Source organism: Scophthalmus maximus, chromosome 15, assembly GCF_022379125.1.
Source record: "Scophthalmus maximus strain ysfricsl-2021 chromosome 15, ASM2237912v1, whole genome shotgun sequence".
Classification (NCBI taxonomy): Eukaryota; Metazoa; Chordata; class Actinopteri; order Pleuronectiformes; family Scophthalmidae; genus Scophthalmus; species Scophthalmus maximus.
Genome location: NC_061529.1, coordinates 15424254 through 15449435, shown reverse-complemented (window position 1 = coordinate 15449435; position 25182 = coordinate 15424254). Strand labels below are relative to the sequence as shown.

Sequence of the window (25182 nt, the reverse complement as noted above, 5' to 3'; positions counted from 1 at the left end):
TCATATCCTTCTCTCAGTTTCTGTCACCGCATTTCCCTCCACTCGGATGGGCCGCCGCGCAGCCTGCAGGCTGTTTTACACAGGGGTCCGTTTCTTTTTCTTTTTTTAGAGTGCTACACTCTTGGGAGCCAGCTCCCTTTGTGGCAGAGAAATAGGCCCCACTTTATTAGGGTGGGAATGGTTTTATATGTTTGGCTTATGGCGCTGCATGAATGGAAGTGAGGGCTTGTGTGTGAGAAACGCGCCATGCCTCACCACAGTTGTAGCGGGGTTATTTTGGAGGATTTCTGGGAGGTGGTCTGGTTTGTTCTACAAGTGTTGGGGAGGGTAGAAGCCAGAGAGACATATGCACAGTGAGAGGAAGACGACGAAGAAAAGAAAAAAAAGGACACTTCAAATGCATGCGGTGCTAAAATGAATCATTCCCAGGGGATAAAAATCAAGATGAACCTCAAGCTCAACACAAGTGACAAATAAAAAAGGCAGTACACGGTAGCTCAAAGAAGAAAGAGACTATAAATTTAACAGAACACATGGCCGGCCACTGGTGAATTTATTAATAACAAAGTCATATGGTGAAGATTTTTTTTTCTTCCTCCTCTCTTAAATTAACATGCCTGATTGGAGCCCATTCAAAGTCTCGCTGAGTGTGAGGCCCCGACGTGACGCCAAAACATGGAGTCTGGCTGAGCGGGCTGAAATCTGTAACCAGATATTAAGAGTTTCAATATACTAAAGTGAAAGCAAATAATAGAAAACGCATGACAGCCACAGAGCCGGCGAAATCCTGTCTCCAATTTGGGCGAGTATAATATCTATTTATAAAACTCTGAAGGCATATTGGATAGAAGGGACGCTCTGGACTTGATTAGGGCTGTAAACGTTTTTTTGGAGGTACTTATTTACTTTTTGCTCCGTCTCGCCGTTTTCACCGTCTGTCAACACGACTTTATGGGGAACACTTTCAGGGGTTGCCAGTAAAATGGCTTCCAGGTAAAGCATGCAAAGGGGGCTTACTGATTATGTGGTTGACTAATCCCAAACTTGCCTCTGCTCTTGTACACTTTGGGGCTCAAACCACCGTGCGGGGCGTTGCGCTGGTCAAGGTCAAAGTCGTGCTAAGTGTAGTAGTAAATACAATTTTCTGGTGGTCGGCAAGCAACCACAGGGGCCAGATTCCTTTTCAGCCAATCTGATAATATGGATTTATGTTGCAAAGGTTTCTAAGACTAGGGGGGGGGGGGTGTTCTGAAAGGTTGAACAACTTCTTTCAACAAACATTCCTGGAGGGGTTTTCTGTGATTCTTCTGGAAAGTAAACTGGAGGTGCGTTGGCTCCGAAGCAGCAGCCAGTGAAGGGGGAGCGTGATCCGAGGCTGGGGTCAAGCCAAGCGGGCAGGAAGAATACTCGACTCGGTGCCTCGGCCCCCTTGAGCACATGCAGTTCATCCAGAGTTAGGCAGCGTGTCAAACTCTGTGATGTGATTGTGTGTGGCAGCTGCGAGAGCGGTGAACTTGGCGGATTGCCTGACGAACACATTCGCTGAGGTCACCCCTCAGATCAAAAAGGGGTGAGCGTGTACTACGTGATCATCTACTGCCCGTGGTCAATTGTTATGAGAGACACAAATGTCCGGATGTGATGCCAGTGATGTCAGACGAATTCATAATGTCTAGACCAGCTCCTTTAACCGGGACCATCTGATGTGAAAAGCGAAAACAAGAAACTTACGGCATTTCTGCAGGAAAATATGCAGACTTTGAAAATGCTTGCATGACTGGATAATGATGTGGAAATTATCACAATATTAATTTCGTCAGCCCTTTTTTTTTGAGTAATGCCTATACCGGATGAGGCTCTACTTTTTCTATGACTCATTCCTTAACGGTTAATTTACTTCACTTATGAGCTGATAATATTTCATATAAATCCTTACGTTAGAAAGATTACATCCACATCACTGTTATTAGACTGATGATCTCATTTGTCCTGCATGATGGACCACTAAATTAAGGAAAAGCCTACCACGCAATTTTCTGTTTCTTAATTTTGTTTGAGGCCTACGCCCTAAACCACAGTCCAGCCCCACAGCTTATTACATGGTAAGGCTGGGATGGTAGAAGAAAACACTAGTATTATTGTCAGCTAATTTATGTATTATTAACCTAAATTTATGCAGCAATTACGCCCATATTTGGAATTTGCCCGCAATTTCTTTGGCCGAGCTGTAAATAAGATAAACCGCTTTAAAAATAATACATTTGCGTGTTTCGCTCTCGGCGACTCTGGAGCGCTGTGACCCGAGTGTGACTCAGATGGAGATGCCTCGTTGTTTAGACCCCTCCCTGTGTCGTTCAACAGATGTTGTCAACAACATCCTTTCTGTTGCAGTAAGAGGGGGGGAAAGCAAAAAATTGCCTGTGACTAAGGACAACGGCGATCGCTGTGCACTCTTGTTTTTAACATTACAGTTGCATTCAGAACCCACAAATGACTTTAATGGGCGGGCACGGGTCTGGTCGGCAGCACATAAAATTGACTCGAACTTATGGAGATCCCACATGTCCAGAAGGATATCGGCAGGCAGAAACCCTTCTTTTTCTTTTTTAAACACATAAGATGGAACGCAGGAGGAATGGTGGGTTTTATATTATCATGTGTGAAAGTTTAGCAAAGATCTAAGGCCCAGAGGAACTCATTCTGTCACCATCAAAGGATTAAAAGGAATGTTTTTCACAGACAAAAAAAAAGAAAGATCCATCCTCCAGACTGAATCTTCACTTCATTATGAGCAGCTTTAATCACGCTCAAAACATCCTTATAGCCAACCCCTTTTCCCATAAGCAATAAAGAAAAAAACGTAATTACGGTGGAGGAAAAATGCAGATAATGATAGGATGAGAGAGGCTGCAGGCTATGAAATGTTTTCTTATTCTCTATTTTCCCAGATTTTTTTCCCCCTCAACTTGTTTACATACAGTTAATTGTTGTTGCTGCAATAAAACATGTTTTTGGGTTGCTTCTTCCCTCCCCGCAAATATAACTTCAACCACAGGGAATTGATTTTTTGTGGAGACAGCATTTCAAAAATGGGATTTTAGTTTTCTCTATTCATAGGGGGTTACCAATAACTGACTGTGCGCTAACTGCATCTGTAATGGGCCACCTAATTGTGCCTTTCTGCTCCGCACTGCAGCGGGAGAAAAAGCATCATCATCCTCATCATTTATGTTTTGACTAAAAGATGAGTAGAAAAAAAATAGTTTTATAATTTTTGACAAATGTGCTCCTTTGCCACGGGTTTGAAGTTCGATCTCATGCAGTATCTGTTGGTGATGAACCAGCCACCAGCCAGTTAGCTTCGCATCAGCCGAACTTGCTCGGTCTAAGAGTAATAAAATCTGCCCTCCACTGGTACGTTACATCTTGTTTGTTTAATCTGTACAAAAACTAAAGAGCAAAAAGTACAATTTGCAGTTTTACAGGGGGTTATGTGTCTGAATATTTCATGGCCAGACGCAGTGACTGCTTAACCACACGATGACGAAAAGACTCCAGGAAATTACTGTACATGGCCAAGAAATAATTCCACATGCAACCTCCCATGAAACCAAAAATTGGTTTACACTTAAGATTTAGTCCCAAATAAGAAATATTTTCCAAAATGCCGAGCTACTGATTTGAGTAAAATATCAAAAGGGAAAGAAGAAAAAAAAAAAAAAATCTATATTCTTATCATCTATAATCCCGATTAGCGCAACGGGCTTTGCCCTCAAGTAAACTTTAATGAATTTCTCCACAGCTGCTCACTTCTGTATTGGCTCAGGAGCAAACACTGCCAGGGATTCCCCCTCAGCTGTGCAGCAGAAGTGTCCCTTCCACCTCTCCTCCGCAGTCTGTCGGCTGTGAGGTCACTGTCTGCTGCGAGTGCTGTTCTCACGGTCGCAGATGCTGCCGCCACGGGCACACAGGCGCACAGGGAACTCGTGTACGATGTGCGCACACTAACTGCTGCTGACACACACACACACACACACACACACAGGTCCACCACGTGAGATTTTCCCCATGCTGAGTCAGAGAGGAGCAGTGCATGTCGACATGACGGCCGTGACGCTTCTCCCCTCTAAATGCTGTCTGACCTCACCGTAATAGCTGGTCAGGACTAACATATGGTCTCCGGATGCCTTAGTCCAGCAGAATTATCCGCGCGGTGACTAAGCAGCGGAGGGTTTGACGGAAAAATGTATATAAATGGCTGCTTCCTTGATTTAATAAAGTGCCAAATATGTTTCTGGTGCTTAAAAAAAAAAATCGAACTGACTACTGTTTACTGTGGTTGCTCTTGTACTGACAGCTCTTTCCGGTGAGACACAACCTTGTTGAATTCTGCAGAGTGAAGAGTGTGACCTAGAAAAGGTCTTTGCATGCTCAGGGACATCTATTGCGTTAAGAAGCTCGATATGTGTTGATAGGTGTCAGAATTCTATTTGTTTGTGTGCAGGAGGGTGACGTGAACTAAAAAGCATCCTTTCCCATTCTGTCACATTAAAGTAAGAATCTAGTTAGTCCTCAATAAACAGGGAGTCCCCCCTCGAGTCTCCGCTTCGAACCAAGTCAGGCTAGCTGTGCAAACGCTGCCAACCTGGCAGAAAGACGTTTGTGTTAAGACTTTTCCCCTTTAATCAGCGTGATGACATAAGGGGCAGACGGCGAGCCAGTCATCCAGTCAGTATAGAGCTCGATCGACCTAATCACCAGGCAGCCCGACTCCGGCCTTCTGATTGGGTTTACAAACACCGCTTGTCATCGTTGTGTCATTAGCTCGTCGTGAGCCGCAGCCGCCTTGACGTGGAGCAGCGACGTGCCGGGCCTAAACACAGCAATCTGGGGATTAGTGTGCAGTTACAGCAGAGCCGGGACGCCCCGGGCTCTGGGCTCGAGGAGGGGAAACGTCCCGCCTCGCTAGGCAGGCTCCACGTGGCCTCGGGGTGCTAACTGTACATGGGCCACGCCACTACTGATTAGCGCGAGAGACGATGAGAGGAAACATTCAGTCACTTCGGACACACGGGTGGTTTCCCGGACCCCAATTAAGTCAAGTCCTTGACTCAAGCAATGATTTAAATGGAGGGACTCTGAAAATAAGTTTTAGCCTCCAATTAGGTTTGCTTAATCTAGGTCTGGGCCTCGAGCCCAAAGACATCACAGAAACAAGAGTTGCATGCAACACAGTGACTCTCGGCAGTTGCTGCGGAAAAGCTCCGTGACATTTGGAGACGATTAATTTTCTTTTGATTTCATTTGAAATCAATTGGAATGATTGCACTTATTGGGCGAAATATTAGACAGATGAGGGATGACAACGTTATGCGTCTTAAGTGCTCTCCTGAGCTCCTCGCCTCGCGGGCCGACAGTCGCCACACCCTTGTTTCCTCACGAAGAAAAGGCCCGAGGGCCCGGCAGAGTACTTTCCAAGAGTTGTTTCACGTCTGCAGAGGAAAGTGGCACGGACACTTGTCAGGAAACCAGCGCCAGGTTTCTGCTCGAATCTGGTTTGGACTTTGTGGTGAGTCAGATGGTGCTCGGGAGGCGGAACCCCTCTGAAGAGGGAACGAAATGCAAATTATATTATTTGGGGGCTCTTTGAAGTCCATTTGCGCTTGAATGAGTGTGACAGAACCTGGAATGACCCCTGTTGAAAGAGTCCCTTAGCAGTGATGAAAGGAGTTGAAAGGGACAAACAAAAGCGCGTGTGTGTGTGCGTGCGCGTGCGTTCACATGAGGCTATGCTCGGATGAGTGTGTGTGCCGTCGCATCGTGCATGGACAAATAATAAAAATGTTTTAATATGAATACATAATGCAGCTGAGGACAATGCATTTAGCCCGGTGCCGGCTTGGCAGCGTCCTCGCTGACTTGTGTTTTGCAGGTTAGCGTTCATGTCATTCATTTCATACGTTACATACCTCACCGTGTTCTCTCGCAGTAACAGGAACCCGGTCTCAAAAAATAAAAACATGTGGCTTTTGTTGCAGGGAGGAATGAACAACAGCATTCCATATGCAGCCACATCAAAGGTCCCGCTCGCCATGGGGCTAAATGAGGGCAGACCGTCCTGCTTGCCCCTCCTGACACGACTGCCACTAATTAACCAGAGATCTAAAACTGACACTTCCTCGACATCGCTCATCCTCACATCGTCGTCCCTGCGAATCCGCAGTTCTCAGACGTGCGGGGCCCTTCTCTGGGCTCCGGCGAGAGGGGACAGCCACACAACAAGCACAAAGGGGCATTGTCTGCTGGTGAAAATGTGGTTTACAGGCTCTGCCATAATGGCTTGGCGGTTGCTGGAAGCCATGCGCACTTCCTAATATTCAGCTCACATGCGATTTCATTTTGAGAAAAGACTGACTGTGGGGCTTTGCTTTTGTGTGAGAGGGACGCCTCGCAACTTATTTTCTAAGCCGACAGGCTCGGGCTCCCTCGCCCCCACCCCGCTCTTCGGCCCCTCTTCCCCTCCCTGGTGGCGCTACTATATTTGTGTGGGATCTCTAGCGATGGGAGAGCAGACCCAGACTGCGTTGCCAGTCAAATGTGTTCGGGCTGTCAGACTGAACGGCTTCCAGCGCCCGCGATCTGTCTCCTCTCCTCGTCAGTGCGCGCCGTTTGATCTGACGGAGAGACTCCATTAGAGACACAGGGAAGTTCAACTGCTGGGAGGTTGGATGGCTTCGGCAGTCAGAGTAGCGGCCCGGAGAGGAAAAGGTTTGCACACACACAGTCTGGTTGCAATCTTGGTGTCTGTGCCGTGTATCTATAAATGTCTCGGAGCATTACTTGTCCTTATTCAAGGTGTGTGTGGTTACACGTAGACACGCAGAGTTTATCGCAAGGAAGCCCGACTGGGCTGACATATTCCGGGGCTCTGTTGAGCGCGCAGCGGGTAATGATGTCATAAATGTGCGGCGCTGCTGAGCTGCAATGACAGAGAGAGAGAGAGAGAGAGCGAAAGTAAAACGTGCTGTCTTCATAGTGTGCCCTCAGTCTCATGTTTGATGATGACCTCACAAACCTGCGCCGCAGTGCAACAGAGTGGAGTGGATGCTGGTGTCAGAGCGATGAAATAATAGACGATGGTTTGATAAATATGCGTCAATGGCTCAGCCACAGACCGTCACGAGACTCCCGACATTTATTGTGGCCACAACTTCCACAGCTCAGGAGGAGCGCTGACAAACGTCAAAAGTCTCCGAGACACATTTACAAGCATTATTAGGGAATTAGTGTGGGACATGCTCGGGGGTAATTCCACCCAACCGCTTGCAATGTGTGATAGCTGTTCAAACGGGAGCACAGCGATTGACCTGATGTGGCTCCTGTGAGAGGCTCGTCTCCTGATCCGTGTGTGGCAGCTGCGCTCTGGCAGGGCTCTGGCACCGGGGCTGCATGGCAGTTAAACTGTCACTGGCAGGAACTGTAAATCTTTTGCACAAGGTGAATGCGGCGTGACAGCACCACAGGTGTATGTGTCCACTGCTCAGAGGTCGCAGGTTTGTCACAATGTGACAGGTTCTCCGTCTTTGACCCTCTGCCATCCTGAGGAGCAGTCTTCAAATTGTTTGCTGGACACATTTGGTAAAGTCAGAGTGAGTCAGGATATGTGTGTGTGTGTGTGTGTGTGTGTGTGTGTCTGTGTGTCTGTCTGTCTGTCTGTCTGTAGGGGGTAGGGGTGCTGTCACTTTGGCAATGCAACTGCACATATTGCAGCGATTACCACAGCGGAAAAATGTTTTTCTGCAACATGCAATTACTACAGATTACAGATTGCCGTCCTTGCATCAGAAGCTCTCGCCAGAAAAAGCGAAACACTGTGTGTGTACGTGGATCTGTGTGTATGTGTGTGTGTGTGTGTGTGTGTGTCGTTACACACAAATAGACAGTCAGACTCTGAGACAAAGAAAGATGAGAAATGATTATAGCTCACACTAAAAACCACAACTGAAAAAAAATTGGGTGAGTTGACGTATTTATGGGACTCATTTAGATTTAAAAGTTGTGCTGACTTTCACGGGTAAATAAAGACCCTGGAAAAAAAAATACAATCTTTCTTTTTTGGCCAAAATGAAGAAAAGTAGAACGGGGAACATTCTGTAGCCTGGCCCTTTGTCCATCATCGTCAACATGATGAAAAACATACTCCGAATTACACAATCCAAAACTCCACGAGTCAATTCAACTTTGGACTCCACGTTTTTGTTCCAGGTTACAAATCAGTCCCCGAATATCAAACAGCTTCCTTCAGGTCACACTAAACAATATGAGCCCAAACGTGGTGCTCCGCAGCAAGGCAGGGCCCTATTTACAATCCCACCAGATCAAAACTCGACCCAAAGTGCTCCTATAATAGCACTGGGGCCTTTTGGTGAGCTTACCATCCAATGCTACTTTTAGTGGGTTTCCAAAGAATAAACAGGCCTGTGAACCACATCACAGGCTGCTGACTGTCATCGTTGGGTGAGTGTACCCGACGGATGATGTGAGGGCGGAGCGACTGTGACACTGGGGTTTACGGCGAGTCCCCCCCCCCCGTCTGCCTCGGGTGAACTGCCACTTGGAGGACAGGGAGGGGGCCTGGCCACATTCGGCCCCAAATCACAGTGAACCCATCACAGCGTCGCACCGTGCCTTTCCGTGACCTTTGGGGTCATTGTTAACAAGGGAGAAGTGAGTCGAGTGTGATGTTTGTTTTGGTGTCAGAAGCTCAGGTATGGTTGGTCATTGTGTTACAATGTGCTCACACAGCAAATCAGTGGCGGATGAAGTGTTCAGATCCTTCTCTCGACTAAATGTACAAATACCACAATGTCAAAATTACTCCATTACACGTAAAAGCCCTGCATTTAAAATTGTACCCGAGTACAACAACATAGATAAGTTACTTTGGCTGAAGCACACGCAGCTACACAAATACTGAAAAGTTAAAAATATTCACAAAAATGCTACTGGTCAGCAGCGAAACCCCCCCAAATGTACTGAATTCAGAAATGCTCCGTTTTTACTCATTTTACTGTGAATTTCATTTGCATTTCTTCCTTCAAATATTTAAGTGTCGCTTTAAAATATCACGTAAACTCTTTCTGCAGAGACATGTCTCACGTCACCAACAAACAAGTATACCACGGGTTATCGTTAGATCGTTAATATACTAATTCATCAATGCACAAGTAGCAGTTTCCAGCGGCGGCTTGTTGATGTGGAGCTAGTTGTGATATCTAGTTCTAACAGTTAGTGTAGTCCCGTGGTTCCCAGCCTGCTGGACAAAGGAGTCACAAGATAAATCTGTGAGTTGTGAGATAATTCATGGCGTGGAAAAGAAGAACGAAAATCTGTATTCTTCTCCAAAAATATGTATTTATTCACTATTTTCTCAATGTTTTACTTTTTGAAATATAATAACTAGGTTTACTTCTTTGGGCCTTGATAGTTTGTCCAAATGAAGTTTAGAGGGGAACTGCCTTTTTAGTGGGACATCTATTAAAAAACACAGCTGACCTGATAGACACTGACTTCAAGAACTAAAAGATTTAAACTTGTTTCTTATAGGAGTGTCCCGTGTTTGTTTTTTTCATGTAAAATCTTGAACTGACAAAATAACAGAGCAATAGTTGTCAAATAAACGTGGTAGAGTAAAAGTACAATATTTTCTTCTCTAATTCAAGTGAAGTTAAACTGTACAACATCGTAGAAAAGCATTACAAGGGGAATACTCGAGTAAAGTACTTGAAGCAGATCGGGAAACAACCCGTGGCACCATTACCAAACTCGATCCCATGATGCATTCAGTATAAAATGAAGTGTCAGACAGACAAATAGACGTTTGGCATGTTTGAGAGTGAATGCAGTCTTTAAGGAGCCCATTTACATTCAGCAGACAGAAATAAAAACAGAGTCGGAGTCGTCCCCCAACAGCCATTATGCTGCTCAATTGATTCAGAGGGCTTTAATAAGCCCTTGGCTCCGCTCTGCACCTTTCATAAAATGTAAGCAGAGTATTAAAGATGCATGACATGAATGTGCTCATTGTCTCCTCTGGTGACTGCTGCCTCTCGGCTCATCGCGCTTAAATAGTAATTAGCTGCTGGGTTTGGAAATGTCACTGTCCTCTTCATCACTTTTGGGATACGTTATACTCCAAACGCCTTCAAGGATCGGAAATTGGGACCTGACACTCTCACGAGTTACTGGATACATAAAGCATTACGAGAGGCAAACTACAGTATATATTATCTAGTATACCATGGAAATTAAAATGAAAATAACGTTTTTTTTAAGGGTCAATGGGGGCTAAAATGAAACTTGCGTGCACAAATAAACTCCGGTGATTAAAACTAACACAGACAGCCTTGGTGGGGGAAAAAAAGGTTCAATGTGTTTCTTATTTTCTTGTCTGAACATCAAAATGGTCAGAAATGACCACCAATTGTGATGTGCTGACACGTTTTGTAATCAAAATTTGAGAGCGAATCAGCCATCAGAGGAGCGAGAGCCCAAAACCCAAACAGTCTGTACCCACTCACTGTTGTTTAAAAGTTTCCCCATAAACTTGTGTATATAAACACTCGCTAGACGCTAGAATATGATTTGGCTTTGAGGGGACCGGCACAAATGGCTTTGGTGACTTACATCATGCTCGGGACTCTAATCACAGACACTCTTGTCATATCAAGCAGAAAAAGTCCATTTCATATAGTCAGCTATGTTTCAAAAAAAAAAGAAGGGAGGGAACGGTAAACAAGCCCTGGCGTTCCACAGCCACCGCAGAATTCATCATTCATACAAAAAAATACCCCAAGCCCCAAAGTAGAGCTAATTTAATCCAAGAGGAATAAAAACTCCATTTCATAGAAGTCGTCCATTCAGAACACTCATATTTCCACTGAGCAGAAAACCCCCGGCTGAAATCTGAGCAGACACTTTTCGGAAGGAATGCATTCGGCGGATTGAGGGCCAAAGCTTTGCCCTGTAATTTGTGAATGTACAGAAATGTGTGACCGCCGCAGCTCCTCTAAAGATAGAACATCTTTGTCTTATGTCATCGCGGAACCTCAAACTATTTCTAATTGCCCCCATAGCCCCCTTTTCCAAATGAATAGCTACCCATCCGAGGGCTTATGTGTGCATGTCTGAAAATAGCCTGGGAGTTTACACAGGCTAATAGATCATATTCATGAAAAAAAAAAGAAGGAAAAGACAAAAGTTTGATGGGATCTCCACGTATCGGAGACTGTGCCCGTCTTCAAAGTGGCTTTTAAGTGGCACTGAGAGCGGTGTGGGTGGCAGTTGGGGTCAGGTATACGTTTTCAGAGCCCAGAGGCTTCCACTGGTCTCTCTGCTGATGGGGATCGTTCTCTTCTTCTCAGTCTTTACTATCTGACTCATTGCACAGGAGACCTGCAGTGACCGGGGATTCCTTTGGTCGAGGAAGGATCTCTACTGTTCTCATGAATAGATAAACTTCATTTTGTAAATCTGCTGAGGTCTAGCCAAGTGTCATAAAGGACACGGCGGTTTGATTATGTTGCCGTAGAAAAGTCTTCCTGGTTTCTTTTTTCTGCTGTCGCTATGAACGTAAATTATGATTCAGCTCAGGTGCACGGCGGCGAGGGGGCCGTCGCCAGACATTATCTCTCACAGTCAGTGGAGAACAATGTGATTTCTTGATTTACATCTGAAGGATCTGTTTTCCTTTCATTCTCGCACGGTAAGAATCGAGTGCGCTGAGGCCTATTTGAGGTGGGCCCCAGGGTTTCACATATCCTTTCAGGCCTTCTGTCTTGATTTCAGGCTCAACCCACCCCGGATCATTAAAAATCGTTCAGGGCCACGGCGGGCTCCGTCCTCGACGGCCGTGCGGCTGAAACCGTAGAAACTGCATGTTGAAATGCGGAGGTCTAAATGTGACAGGCGCCCGGAGCACACATTACAGCTGAGCAGGGTATTGTCGGGGCATGTGGTCACGTATTAATAATGAACTAGGGCAGGAGGACGACTAAAATATCACCGACACTGTCATTGTCCCAGTCGAGCTTTTCTCAAAATAGAGGCGGGATGATAGGTGATCTGATCAGAGGTGATTTTTTTTCTTTTTTGGAGTTAGGGTTGTAGAGATTTAGCTGCTGCTGTTACAGAGTGACCTGACTGTAACATACGGTTCAGAAAAGGTGGGGTTTTCCTCCGTTTTCAAGGCAAAAACAGCAAAACTGACACATTCTTTCCTATTGGGAACCGTGTATAAAAGCAGATCTGCTGCTGTTGTTGTTGTTGTTGTTGTTGTTGTTGAACTCAGAGGATGGTGGTGGTGGCTTTACCGTCATGTTTTAAATATTATTCATTTCTTTCATTAGACTTTCTAATAGATAGTATAAATAAATAGTGACTTTTTTTTTAATTACATTTTGCAGTCCCCACCCCAACTGTCCCATCGCCAAAAACACAGTGTCAGTGTTAAAAAAAAAGATGCTTGTTGGCACTTTCTCAGTGCAGATAATTCAGATATACACTTGCACGTACAGATCAGCATGTATAGGTATTTATTTTAAGACTGGTGCACAGACACACCACCACTTTGTGTGATTATTAAAGGCCATTCAGAACTCTCTATTATTACTATCTTTTTTTATTATCTCTATTTTTTCTTCAACTTAATCAGTCCCACTGAATCTCCCTCCGTCTCTCTGACTCTTTGGGGGGGGGGGGTTGTGGGAAAATCCGACGCCACCCCGATGACTCCTCGAGCCACTTAACTGCACTTGATTTATCCTCGCGGGAGTAAACAACTTAAAAACCGCCACACGCGGAAATAAAATGCGATGTCCTGTTATTAAGATGAAACGTCGACTGATTGAATGCATTTTAAAATGCGCTGCCAAGAACATACAGATGATTTCCTCCACTTTTTTTTTGTTGTTGTTGCCAATTTCCAGTTTGCATAAATAAAATTGAGTCAGTGCTATTTGATTTTTTTGAATTTGTGTACATGTATTTATTCATTTGTTTATTATTTAAGGATGCTTTTTTTATTATTAATTTCCTCACCACATTTAACCGTATTTCTTTTCTGCAAAATAGTTTTTACTGTCACAATTAATAAAACACTATCAGTGCTCTCCGGATTTATTTACAGTGGTTTTAATAGTGTTTAAGAAAGGAATCGTGCATTTACATTAAATGACGGTAAACTCAGAATAAATTAACAATCTAAATGGAGACAGAAATGTTCATTCTCGCCATTCCAGCAGCTCCGGCGTGTGGCCATCAAACGAATAAATGTCTCTGCTTTGAGAATCATTTCATTCTCAATAGTAATTAAGTTGATAATGTGATTCGGGGCAAAAACTACAATAAACAAATATTTCCACGTGTCGTCCTTCAGCGACAAAAAAACCCAACTAGACGTAATTCGTCCAACGGACTTTAACAGAGTCGGAATGAATTGTTGCTGTGTGACATTGTCACAGATGAAAGTTTGCTTCTGTGTGTGCAGGAGGGAAATGTCTGGCCGAGACCGTCCGGGCTGATTGAAAAGGGCAAATGCGCCAACTAGTGTCAGAAAGCAGCACGGCGGAGGGGTTTGCAGGGTGTGCCGTCATTTGACGTGTAACCCTCCGCAGCACAGCGCTCCTGACGAATCCAGCCTCCGGCGCACGCGCTCATTAATCCGTTGCGTCGTTTGAAGTGGAAAAATAAAATAAAATAAAGGCGTTTTGTCTGTTTGCTTCAATTTTCTAATTTAATCCAATTCAGCCAATTAAAGTGATACCAATCTGTTTCATGCAGACATAATATCCCTTTAGATAGATATATAGATATATATATAGATATATATATCTATATATATAAAAGAAGAAGAAATGAATTTACCCACAGAGAAGGTGTGGAGCCGCCAGATGTAATAGCCTTTCAAACATGAATTAATGAGGGTGAAACCACAGGCCTCTCCAGTCTCAATCCCGTTCTGGAGCAATTATAAACAGATCAAATGAATGCGGGATGTGCTGCGATGAATGATGATAATGGGATAAATGTGCAGCTCTTTCATCTTTACACCATTTAAATCATGTATGATATCCACAGAGAGGCTGCTTTGCACAGAAGCATTATTTTCACCGTTATAATTATTGTTTTCATATCTTAAAAATCAAATTTAATGTATATCACATTTATGGTTGCTTAATCTCCCCAAACGTGCGTTAGGATTATTGGATATAAAAAGTCCATATTGTTTCATTTTTATTCAGTTCTATTGAACCAAGAGTCCCTCCAACTAAAACCTTCCCCCGAATAAATGTCCGTTTTCTTTCTTTATCGCGTAACATTTCTATGTATATATTCTTTCAAAACACAAGCTGAGAGAAAGGCACAGATATGTATCAATAATTCAGCTCGTGTGTGTGTGTGTGCGCGCGCGTGTCGCGGGAGGAGCAGCGGGGAGTGTGATTGGTCCGGAGGAAGCCCAGCCCTGCAGATTCATTGGTGGAAACCACCTCCACACTCCCCGACCACTAAACCCTAAAATGACTCGGGTAGAATAATATCGCGGCACTCTGCACTCCGTTCAGCCTCACGGCTCCTTCTCGCGCCCCGTAACCCTGCCGATAAAAGGATAACTAGAGGAAATCCATCTGGAGCGACGGAACTCTTTCCTTTCATCCCACCAGAACGTTGGGTTTGATTCTTTCTCTTTTGGGAGGGGGGCGAGATCCAACGAGGATAAAAGTTGCGAGAAGTTTTTTTTTTTTTTGTTTTACGCAGGAGAAGGGGACACAGATGTGCTTCAAGTTCTGTCAGATCCTTTTTAGTTTTCACGGTGTTTTCTTTTTCTTTTCTTTTTTTACTGCTGCTGAGATTTGAAAGAGGCGTCTGGCAACGTTTGATTCTTTAGTCGCGGTCATCTTTTTTTACTAAAAAAAAAAAAAAGAGAGAGAGAGAGAGAGAGAAGAGAATTCTTGGCATCACGTCTGGATTATCTGAGCGCCGCCAACTGATCACTGATCGCCAATAAATTGTTCAGGGGATCGATTGGAAGCTCGAGTAGTTTGCGGTGGTGTTGATCTTTTGCCCACGCGCATGCAGCTGGCGCTGTCCGTCAAGTGCACTGACATCAGACATAAGAGCGATTCAGCGCCGAGAGACTTTAGAGGCTCGTCTTTGTGCGTAATTCTTTGAGTTGGTGAAAACCCGAGCGACCCCGATGCTCCTCGGACCGACGCATCCTGTGCAGATGATCTCGAGCTCACAGTGAGGCAGCGAGGCTCCTCTTCATCCACACACACTGTGCGCGCTCGCCTCCATCCTTTTTTTTTTTGTTGCGCTCAACTCGGTGGACTCCCGAGACCGCCGGCGTCTGGAGGAGAAGAAGAAGAAAACAAAACCCATAAACTGTGTTTCTCTCCCCAAGAAGTGTTGCCCCGCTCTTCTGACACGACCCCAGTCGGGTGGCGCTGACCCAAGCTGTTGTGATGCATATTCCCGTAGAGCCGCCCACAACCAGACGGTTCACGCCGCCCTCCACGTCCTTCCCCTGCAGTAAGCTCGGCGACGGCAACGGGACCATGGCCACCCCGGGGCCCCTCCGGTCGAGACCGGACGCCAGGAACGTGGTGGACGTGTTGGCGGACCACGCCGGCGAGCTGGTGCGCACCGACAGCCCCAACTTCCTCTGCTCCGTCCTGCCGTCGCACTGGAGGTGCAACAAGACGCTCCCCGTGGCTTTCAAGGCAAGACACACGGCTTCTGATTATCATTTATTATGTTTTCATTTTTTTAATGACGCACTCTGTGGTTTTTGTCTAACTATTGGAAATGCACGAGACAAATCTCGACCGATTTAGTGCCACCAGAGTAACTTTCATGGAGGTCACTTAATTGGATTTATTTAGAAATATGAGTGGGCCTTTTTTTGTGCAACACGCATTTGTGTAGGATGTTAAATTAAAACACAGTTATTGCCTTCGTTCGCTTCAAAATGCACTATCAAGAAGAATAACACAATCTAAAATATTGCCAGAAATTACGGCAGAAAAGAGGTCAGACATTACAAGAAGTCAGAGCAGAGGCTGCATCAGAATGACTTTTTTATTAGCCTATTATTATATTTTTCTGGAGCCTATAATACACCACTCTGACAAGATGTGTGGCTTGTGTCAATTGCTAAGCCTTGTTTTGCGTAAATCATGTGTTTGGATTAAATCCGATGGAGAACACGAGGAAAATAAACAACAGTAAAAGGGTATATGTATATAAATACATGTCATACACAATGTTTATAACATTTAGATTTAAATCTTAACAGGCTGCATGGTGAGGTGTCTGCTCCAGGGAATTCCCGAGTATAATATATCAGGTTATTGTCGACATTGTGGTGAAACTGTAACGATATTCATGTTTAACATTATGGGAGCCGGATGCGGTTTATATATATATACGCGCGCAGGTGTGTACATTTTGGTTTGGTGACCCGGAGGCGACCGCTCGCCTTTCTCCCGTGCGCAGGTCGTGGCCCTCGGCGACGTGCCCGACGGGACTCTGGTCACCGTGATGGCCGGGAACGACGAGAACTACTCGGCCGAGCTGCGGAACGCCTCGGCCGTGATGAAGAACCAGGTGGCCCGCTTCAACGACCTGCGCTTCGTGGGCAGGAGCGGACGAGGTGGGCTCACACACACTCCTGTCCCTCTCCATCTCGCTTTTACGCACGCACGCACCTACACGCACGCGCGCACGCGCACGCACACACAAATGAGACGATGTCAAACCCTGCTTGTTGTGCCATTTGTAGCAACATTTGAAAATTGACCCATGTTGAGCAGACGACAAGAGGCCTCCGAAACTCATCTTTTAAAGCATCATTATTTGTTGTCAGTGTCGACTTACTCTCTGTTATAAATGATTTAAAAAAACGCAAATGTGTAATCAGTCATGTGCGTGGGTACGGCATTACCGTGCCCACATTTTGCCAACTGACGTCCGTGGGTGTCATCCGAAACATCTGGCCTGCGTCACGGGCCACCGTGGCGATGTGACTGTGTAGCCTCATTTTTTACTAATGCGAGGGGATTATGAAATAATTATCGGCGTGGTTGTAAAATCTCAGGGATGGAAGAGAAACCACCTCGCAATTCATCTTCCGGGTGCAAACTGTCAAGACAATCACTCCCAACGAAAAGCTCACAGCGTAACGTGGTTTTTCACAGGTGTCGTGTGATTTATGTGAGCAAATAATAAAAAAATAGTAGTAATCATAATCATAATAATAATAATAATAACAACAACAACAATATTAATCAGGTAGTGACAGGCAAATTTGTTGAATGCGTTTTAATTCGTGCTGCAACATTTTGTACTAGTGCGAGTTCATCAAAACCTCTCAATTTCCAAAGGATAATATCCTGAAATAAAATAACTTTTTGTTTAATAAACATCATGTAGAAGAGGTATTTCTGTCATTCCCCTTTAGAGCCTTTACTGGTCTTTTATATTTCCCTTTAATATGAAAAAAAATGGCTGTGATTTGATGAATGGAAAATGTGTCCCGTCTTCGAATTCACACGGAGCCATACCTTTTATTTCTGTAGTCAATCATCCCACCCGAGGATTCTTCCTCTTCTTCTCTTCTCTTTTTTTCCCCCTTTTCTTCCCACGCAGTCTCTTTTTAACAAGAGATGCCTTTCTCACAACTGGGGACGAGCATCGGACTCGTTGCACGGCGCAGCCCCCCTCCTCCCTCCTCCTCCCCCCCCCCCCCCCCCCCCCCCCCGCACTTTGATGCAGATGGGAGCAAGGTCCTGTCTTGTTGAACAATAAACTATCGCTGTAAGCCCTTTCGCGTAATCTGGAACACATTGTCACAATAATATAAATCATATCCGCAGTCAGGCCATCAAAGGAGGTGGTCCCCGCGCGCCCCCTTCCTTTTTTTTTTTTTTTTTTTTTTTTTAAACCAAAACTTAAATCCAAAGACTGGAGCGGAACAAAAAGCCCGGTGATGATTTGAAGTTGAACAAACGAGGTATTGTTACGAACAAGGGGGGGGGGGGGGATCCGAAGAGAGGCGAATGTCTTGCATGAAATCTCACGGACAAATGTTGCTTGTGCCGCAGGGAAGAGCTTCACCCTGACCATCACCGTGTTCACCGGGCCGCCGCAGGTGGCCACCTACCACCGCGCCATCAAAGTGACTGTGGACGGGCCCCGGGAACCGCGCAGTGAGTCCAGACACACGCACGCGCACACACACGCACGCGCGCACACACACACACGCGCACACACACACACACAGGAAACACACTCTTGTTATAGCTAAAATGCATTGCGTGATGTGAACATGTTAGAAGAGCATCCAATGTAGTTGATGTATTAAAATGTGACCGTTACAAAGTCTGATGTGGAGCGTGTGTGCGTGCGTGTGCGCGTGTTATATGGTTTCCTCTAGGTACATTTTGACCTTAACACGTGGTTTTGGGGTTAACATTTGAATTAAGACTATAGGGGAAGGTTGGGGTTAGGCACACAGTGGTTATGGCAAACCTCCAGAGATTGAATGTAGCACAGAATATTGTACTCACAAATATTGCAGTGCCAGTGCCACTGTGTGTGCCAGTGTGTGTGTCAGTGTGTGTGTGTGTGTGTGTCACGGGACGGGCCTATAGTCAGACGAAACTGTAAAGTAAATTCAGGCCTAACCCAGGACCACTAAGAGGAGGTGAGTGAGTGAGTCTCCAAGCCGCAGGTGGCTCAGCTCAGTGGTACCCTCCTCCTCCTCCCCACCCACCCCTCCCTCACCCCTACCTTCCCCAGTGCTGGTCAGAGGGGTCGTACCTGCCCAACCACATAAGTGGCTCGTTGATTTAACACAGGGCAGTCTCGGGACACTTTTCGGCCCTGGCAGGGAGGCCCGCGCGCAAAGGCTGTTAGCGCCGCCGTTCAGCCGCAGCTTCGTTCTCATGTGGTTTAATGCTGCTGCTGGTGTGAGGGGTGGCGGGGAGCGGTGCTGCCTTACTCAGATTTGTCAGGTACAGAGGGGGCTGCAGGCACACAAGTGAGTTTTCCCTGAGCTCAAGGTGAGATGGGTATAGGATTTCGAGATCTACATTATGGAGGGACGGTGTTTATAGTGGGTATAGAGTGCAGGGTCTTTAGAAGGTCTCTGAATGAGTGGTGAGCTGGTGGTGGTGGAGGGACAGGGAGGATTAAGCCCAGGCAAAACAGATCACAGCAGGGAAAGAGAGAGTGGTAGCAAGTGGCACACGAGGAGGGATGTGGCTGGCAGAGACGGAGACGCGGGGCACAGAGGAAGGGGGCATAACCCCCTCCCCCACTGCAAGGCTATTTTTAGAGGTATAAAAGAGTACAGTGACTGCAAAGGAGGGACAAGATAATAATAAACACAGTGTGTGTGTGTGTGTGTGTGCGTGTGTGCGTGTGTGGTTTGAATTTGACTGTCCTTTGTTCTAAGAAAAGAAGAAAAAAAAGGAACGTGTGCCTGTGCATAAATGTGTTCTCATGTGCATCTGCGACGGTCTCAGCTTGAAATAACTGTGTACATTAAGATTGTCTCCCGTCTGTCTGTCAACATGGCTCGGCTTCAGCTAAGGCGTCAGAGTGGCCGTGTGCTACTTTTACACTGGCGCTGGGTGCTATAAAGTGACACTGTTTAATATAGGGCTGGAGGAATTTAGGGCGCCATTAAACTCCATTACACAGTACTGAGAGGGAATTCATAGAATGACAGAAAATAAACTGCATAGGCTTGATTTTGTAGATGTATGAATATGATTCAGTATCCAATGTGCCCTAACTGGAACCTCCTGGAAACAAAGATTTGTTTTTAAAAATGGTTGAAATACCGAGTAGGAGCTTATCTGAAATATGAATTATACATCCAGTTGCTCTGCAGTTAAAACAGACCCCGCGTCAACCAGGAAATCCAAACAGCTGATCACAATGAACTGAATAAGCATTTTGAAGTACGGTGTATTTATATGGTTCCCTACCCTGGTTTGAAGGAGCCGTCAGATCCTAGGTCGAGATGAGTTCTCAGTCCAATTTAGTGTATCGCAGGACTTGTAGCCTCAAAATAGAACTCACTTGTGAGATGAGATAACGGGACTGCTTACATTTTAACAAGAGGCACATTCTGAGAGTATAATATCAGTCACGTCCCGGCACAGTCAAAGCACAGGAACACACACGACCATTCAGACATTATTAGGACCATAAAAATATTCAGATTCTTCTTTAACCACAAGGCCCGCATTATGTCGGCTGTATGACATTCAGAGCCATAGCAGAGAGGCACCACTGCCAGCACATAAAACTAACAGCGTTTTTTCATTATGAACCCCGTTCTCGGAGACAACTTGTAGATTTCAGCTCCGCTTTGATCCTTTTTCCATTTTTCATCGACAACGCGAACAATGTCGCCCGTGCCCCGACGCTTGGGCATTCTGAGGGTGCAGACGGCCTGAAGCCAGACTTGGCCGTGGCGTGTTCACCTGTCCGCAGGCTGGCAGGCTGCGGGCCTGGCCTGCACGGGGCTTTACCGCCTGTTTGTGCAGGGCCTGCATTTGCATGGCTGCCAGCCGAGGAGCTGGCACCAAGAGGGTTGGGGTGGGGGTGGGGGGAGTTATTAATGTTTACTGAACCAGTCAGGAGAACCTGATGGACAAGGACTGCGGTGGCAGCCCGCCCTCGGAAATGTAACAAAGAACACCACCATGCTTTGTAGAAACACTTGTGCCGTAGAATAGACGCATTGACGAACAAGCACATGTACAATAACGTATATTTAGATGTCCACACTCGCAAAGACTCAAACATATGGACATTAACACACACGAGACAGAGTTCTGTGTCTGAACAGAAAAGAGGCCAAATTTTCAGCAAAGTATTTTTGTCTCCCTCGCTGCTGATTTCCTCATCACACATCCGGCATTCGTCACCAAACGCTCTCAACACCCACCCCCCGTCTTTCTGTCTTTTCTTTCTGTATTGTCAAGCTTCTGTCGTGGCCAAACTGGAAACACCCCTGTTGTTGTCAAGTGTTGATGCAGCAACAACAACAAAAACAACAACTCTCCCTCCATTTCAGTTTGAGAAGAGCTCTAACAGTCCGCCATGTCAGACAACAGGAGACAGCTTTCCTAGTTAGAAATACACAAAAAGAGTAAAGCAGATGAGTTAAGTGTCGAGACCCTCCCTGTTTGGTGCCAGTATCAGATGCCTCTGCAACAGCCCTCACACACTTACAGGGTTATTCTCAATTAATCCCACATCTTTATTTATGGTGCCCGTCTCACTCCCTCAATCATATATGACATCAGCCACTGCCTATTTACTCGAGGTGTGTGTGTGTGTGTGGGGGGGGGGGGGGGGGGGGGGGGGGGGGGCAGGAAGAAAAGGGTCTGCCACAAGTCGAAGGGGTCCGAAATATTTTGTGCTTCTGACATTCTGCTCAGTGTTGAAGGGTGAGGAAGCCTGTTGTACCGTTGAGGTCTGATGAGACACATGACTTCACCTTAACACTACGATATACACACTGTGATGTGCAGTGCACATCTAATAACTGCATACGTTCAGATTAGAGCTCGCGCACTATTCCTCCCACGGGCCCACGCATCCGCCAAAATCACACAAGTGCTGTCGTGTTCCGTTGCCTGTGTTTGCTCGGCTGGGTGTGTTCACACAGCTCCAGGAGGAGAATGGCAGTCGCGGCAGTGGGGGTGCTTCGCTGGAGTTGGCGAGTTGATTCTATTTGCATTTGGCACACAGACTGTACAAAGTATGCAAACAGACAAACAATGGCATTTGCTGTGTTATTTTTTTCCTGTGATATTGCAGTCTATGTGCAGGGCAAACAAAAGGAAAAAAAAAGAAAAGACAGCATGCACGTTGTTGTGTGTATATTTGCGTGTATGGCTGCTCGGCCACATGCACCTGCCAGGTGCGTCCATCTCTTTAAGTCGACCCCACGGGCCCCGCCCGTGCTCCACGAATCACATGAAAGGCTCACCCTCGGTGCGAATTGCTCTCTCAAAGGCAACTTTGATGTTTGAAAATGGAGATGGGTGTCTTTGAAAGAAAGGCCTACAGGTGTATCAGTGCCAGGGGAGGGGAAAAACAGTGGCATGTCTGACGCTGGGTGCTTTCCTGCCTGCTAATGGCTCACCGTGTCTCCTAGAAGTATGACCTGGAGACATAGTGGACTACGCACATAATCACACACACACACATGCACACGAACAAATAGTGGCTAGCCTCAAAAATCTAACTCATGACCACTTAATTTACAATTTGGTAGAGAAGATATTTTGTATTTTCAATACACTGCACAGACAGATGGGAACAGATAAAGGGGATAATTATGTCTTCTTCAGAGAAATGACACTCTTTGGCGTCGGCAGCGACCGGAGGCTGTCGACTGCAGCACTCCTCCCCCCTGGGGTGACTCCGGACGCGTCATACTCGGCTTCGCTGATTAGAAGTAGAGCAAATATTGGTCGACTGATAAATCCACTGGAATGCAGCAGTGCGTTTTGAAATGGTTTGGGCTGATTTCAGAGGGGAACTGGTGTCCGGACCAAACACTCGCCACATTTCGGAGGCTTGTGATTGGTGACGGGTGAGGACGACCTCCTCCGGTCTTTATGCAGGATGTCTATGCGTAACAGCAGAGCCAAACGCTCCACGGGTGATTAGTTTTGTGAAACATTTTCATGCCTTTTTATATTAGGTATGGAAGATTGCAGAACGGACGCTGTCAGAGTCATTAAAGTCTGCTAGCACAGACATGAAAGCATCTGAAACGTAATGAAATTTTGTCGTGGGAGGGTAAATAAAAGGTCTCAGATGGAAGCTCTTTGACCACTGTTGCCACCTTAACCACATCTAGAAGCTTTGAGGCCGACTCCCTTTGAGAGAGACACACACGCACAGACACACAGACACACATTCCTATTAAGGCTTTTGTGCTTGAGCTTACTTGTGAGAGCAAAGCAAGTTTTCTATACCTCGACAATACTGAGATATAGGCGAAACAAAGAACATTTACACATTAGTCTATCCCTGGCACTTCCTTCTCTCCTCTTCTGCCTCTGCTTGCCTTTAGCATCAATGCATGATTTTCTTTGCTTAAAAAACAGGAAAAAATAAGAACATTGTCTAACAATTTTGAAACAGCAGTGTCGTCTCCTCGGGCCAGCTGATGACTGTCGGAGACAGACGCACAACAGCCTCGGGCTGAAATGGCCTCTCTTTATCCACTCAGACAAAAAATCCCCCCTGATATTTGCTGACGCCAGATAGGACAGCAATAGAAATCGCCAAATTATTTACAGAGGCCACAGACGGCGCTTTTAATTCACTCTGATGATGCAAGCAGAAAACATTTTCTCAGACTCAGCTGCCGCGGCTCGGCCGACGTCGCTACTCGGTCTCTCCCGCTCTGTCTCCCGACCGACTCCCCTCTAAACTCACCGGCCAAGCGTCTTTCCTGTTTACCCACCTATGAGGGGAAGTAAAATGCTCACTCTGTGTGTGCTCACTCTTCCTTATTTACACTGACCCATACAGGAGGGAGCCATTACGACCTTTCAGCCGTAATTCAATAAAAGTTCCGATCTGCATTTAGAAAAATAAATGGCCCATGAGTGGAGGAATATTTTATCCCCCACTGCATTATGACAATAAACCATTTTCTGCGTTGGGGCAGTGGGGACGGGGGCGGAGTGGGGGGCGACTTGTGGGAAGGAGGCACCTGCTGGTTACTGGAAAAGACGCTGCGCACCACCGACCTGCGGTTTTGGATATTTATTTCTTCAGGCCTTAATGCTTAGGAACGGTGAGCAAATAATAGGTGTAGCAAGACTTTTCTTTTGCTTCCAGGAGCGGGGAAGGTTGTAATCCTCTGGATAAACACAGAGGGAAGCCTTGGCTCTTTAAAATAGGCTGGGAACGTCACAGAAAAGAAGAGGTCAATCTTTTGTAACCTCGACATTATTGCAGCAGGCCAATAACAGCATGACAACAGATAGTAGTGACAGTTAAAAATTCACACATTTCACACATTTACTTTGACCTACCTGGAATATAATTTGTCATTCTGTGGAACTGGGTGTGTGTATGTGTTGCATGTTCGGGGGCAATTGTACACTTGTTGCACATTATTGTGTGCGAGCTAGTATGCACAGAGGTGTGAACGCGAAGCCGTTTGACACATCTGCTGCCGTTGCATTGATGTATGTGACAGCAGCAGCTCGCCTTCCTTTCCCACAGCCCTGCGAGGGCCCCACCTTTCCCCCGGCATCTCGCTGCATAGAACAACCTGACTACCACGTACATACAACACATGCACACGCAGACACACACACACAACAACCCCATTCACCATTAGAGCTGAAATAACACACTCAAAACAGCTTATTGCTTTAATATGATCGGTCACCACAGCCAAATAGGCCTTCTGTGCTCAACAAGGCCAAACCAGCAGCAGCAGCAGCAGCAGCAGCGGCAGCAGCACTGGGAAATCTATGAAGTCTGCAGGCAAGCGGCCAAAAAGGCCTGAAAACAACCCTGCTCATATCACCCCCAACATGCCTCAGCTCCCGAGTTACAGAGCTATGTGCGCACGCGCGCACGCACGCACGCACACAGACAGACACACACACACACGCACACAGTATACACAGATGGGACAAAAGAGAGATGATTGCTCTCAACGTGCTATGGGCCTTGTTGTATTGTTAAAGAATCCGGGTGCATTGGACCTCATTTTGGCGAGACACCCCCCACCCCGCCTGCCTCAACCTGCCCACGCACACGCACACACACACACACAGCTTTATCCCCTTATCAAAAAAGGAAGGCTGTGCTCTTTGCTCAAACAGCCTCATGTGGCAACTTCCGCTGTGCGCTGCTTGTTTTCAAACCTGCGAATGGGGGATTTTCACACTGCCGATGTCCCCAGAGACGGGCTGATGCATCAGCCTGAGGGACAGAAGGTCCCGCAGCTGTTGCCGCAGTGGGTTGTGCCAAATTGTGCCAAAACTTTTCCTAAACCCCTCCTGAGCTCGGCACTGTGTTGTGTGACGCAATAATGTTGGAGTCGCACCTCGTTTAGGTCCA

At 46.1% G+C, this 25182-nt stretch overlaps 1 protein-coding gene across 2 annotated transcripts in view; it reads left to right on the top strand.

Annotated features, from left to right (window-relative positions):
* runx3 (RUNX family transcription factor 3) overlaps positions 1-25182 on the top strand; it is a 48466-nt gene that overhangs the window by 3757 nt on the left and 19527 nt on the right. For both annotated transcript variants that reach the window (XM_035609873.2, XM_035609872.2), the window contains exons 3-5: positions 15538-15779; positions 16555-16711; positions 18162-18266. In XM_035609873.2, the coding sequence (XP_035465766.1) occupies positions 15538-15779; positions 16555-16711; positions 18162-18266 (504 nt within the window). The remainder of the gene's footprint in view (positions 1-15537; positions 15780-16554; positions 16712-18161; positions 18267-25182) is intronic.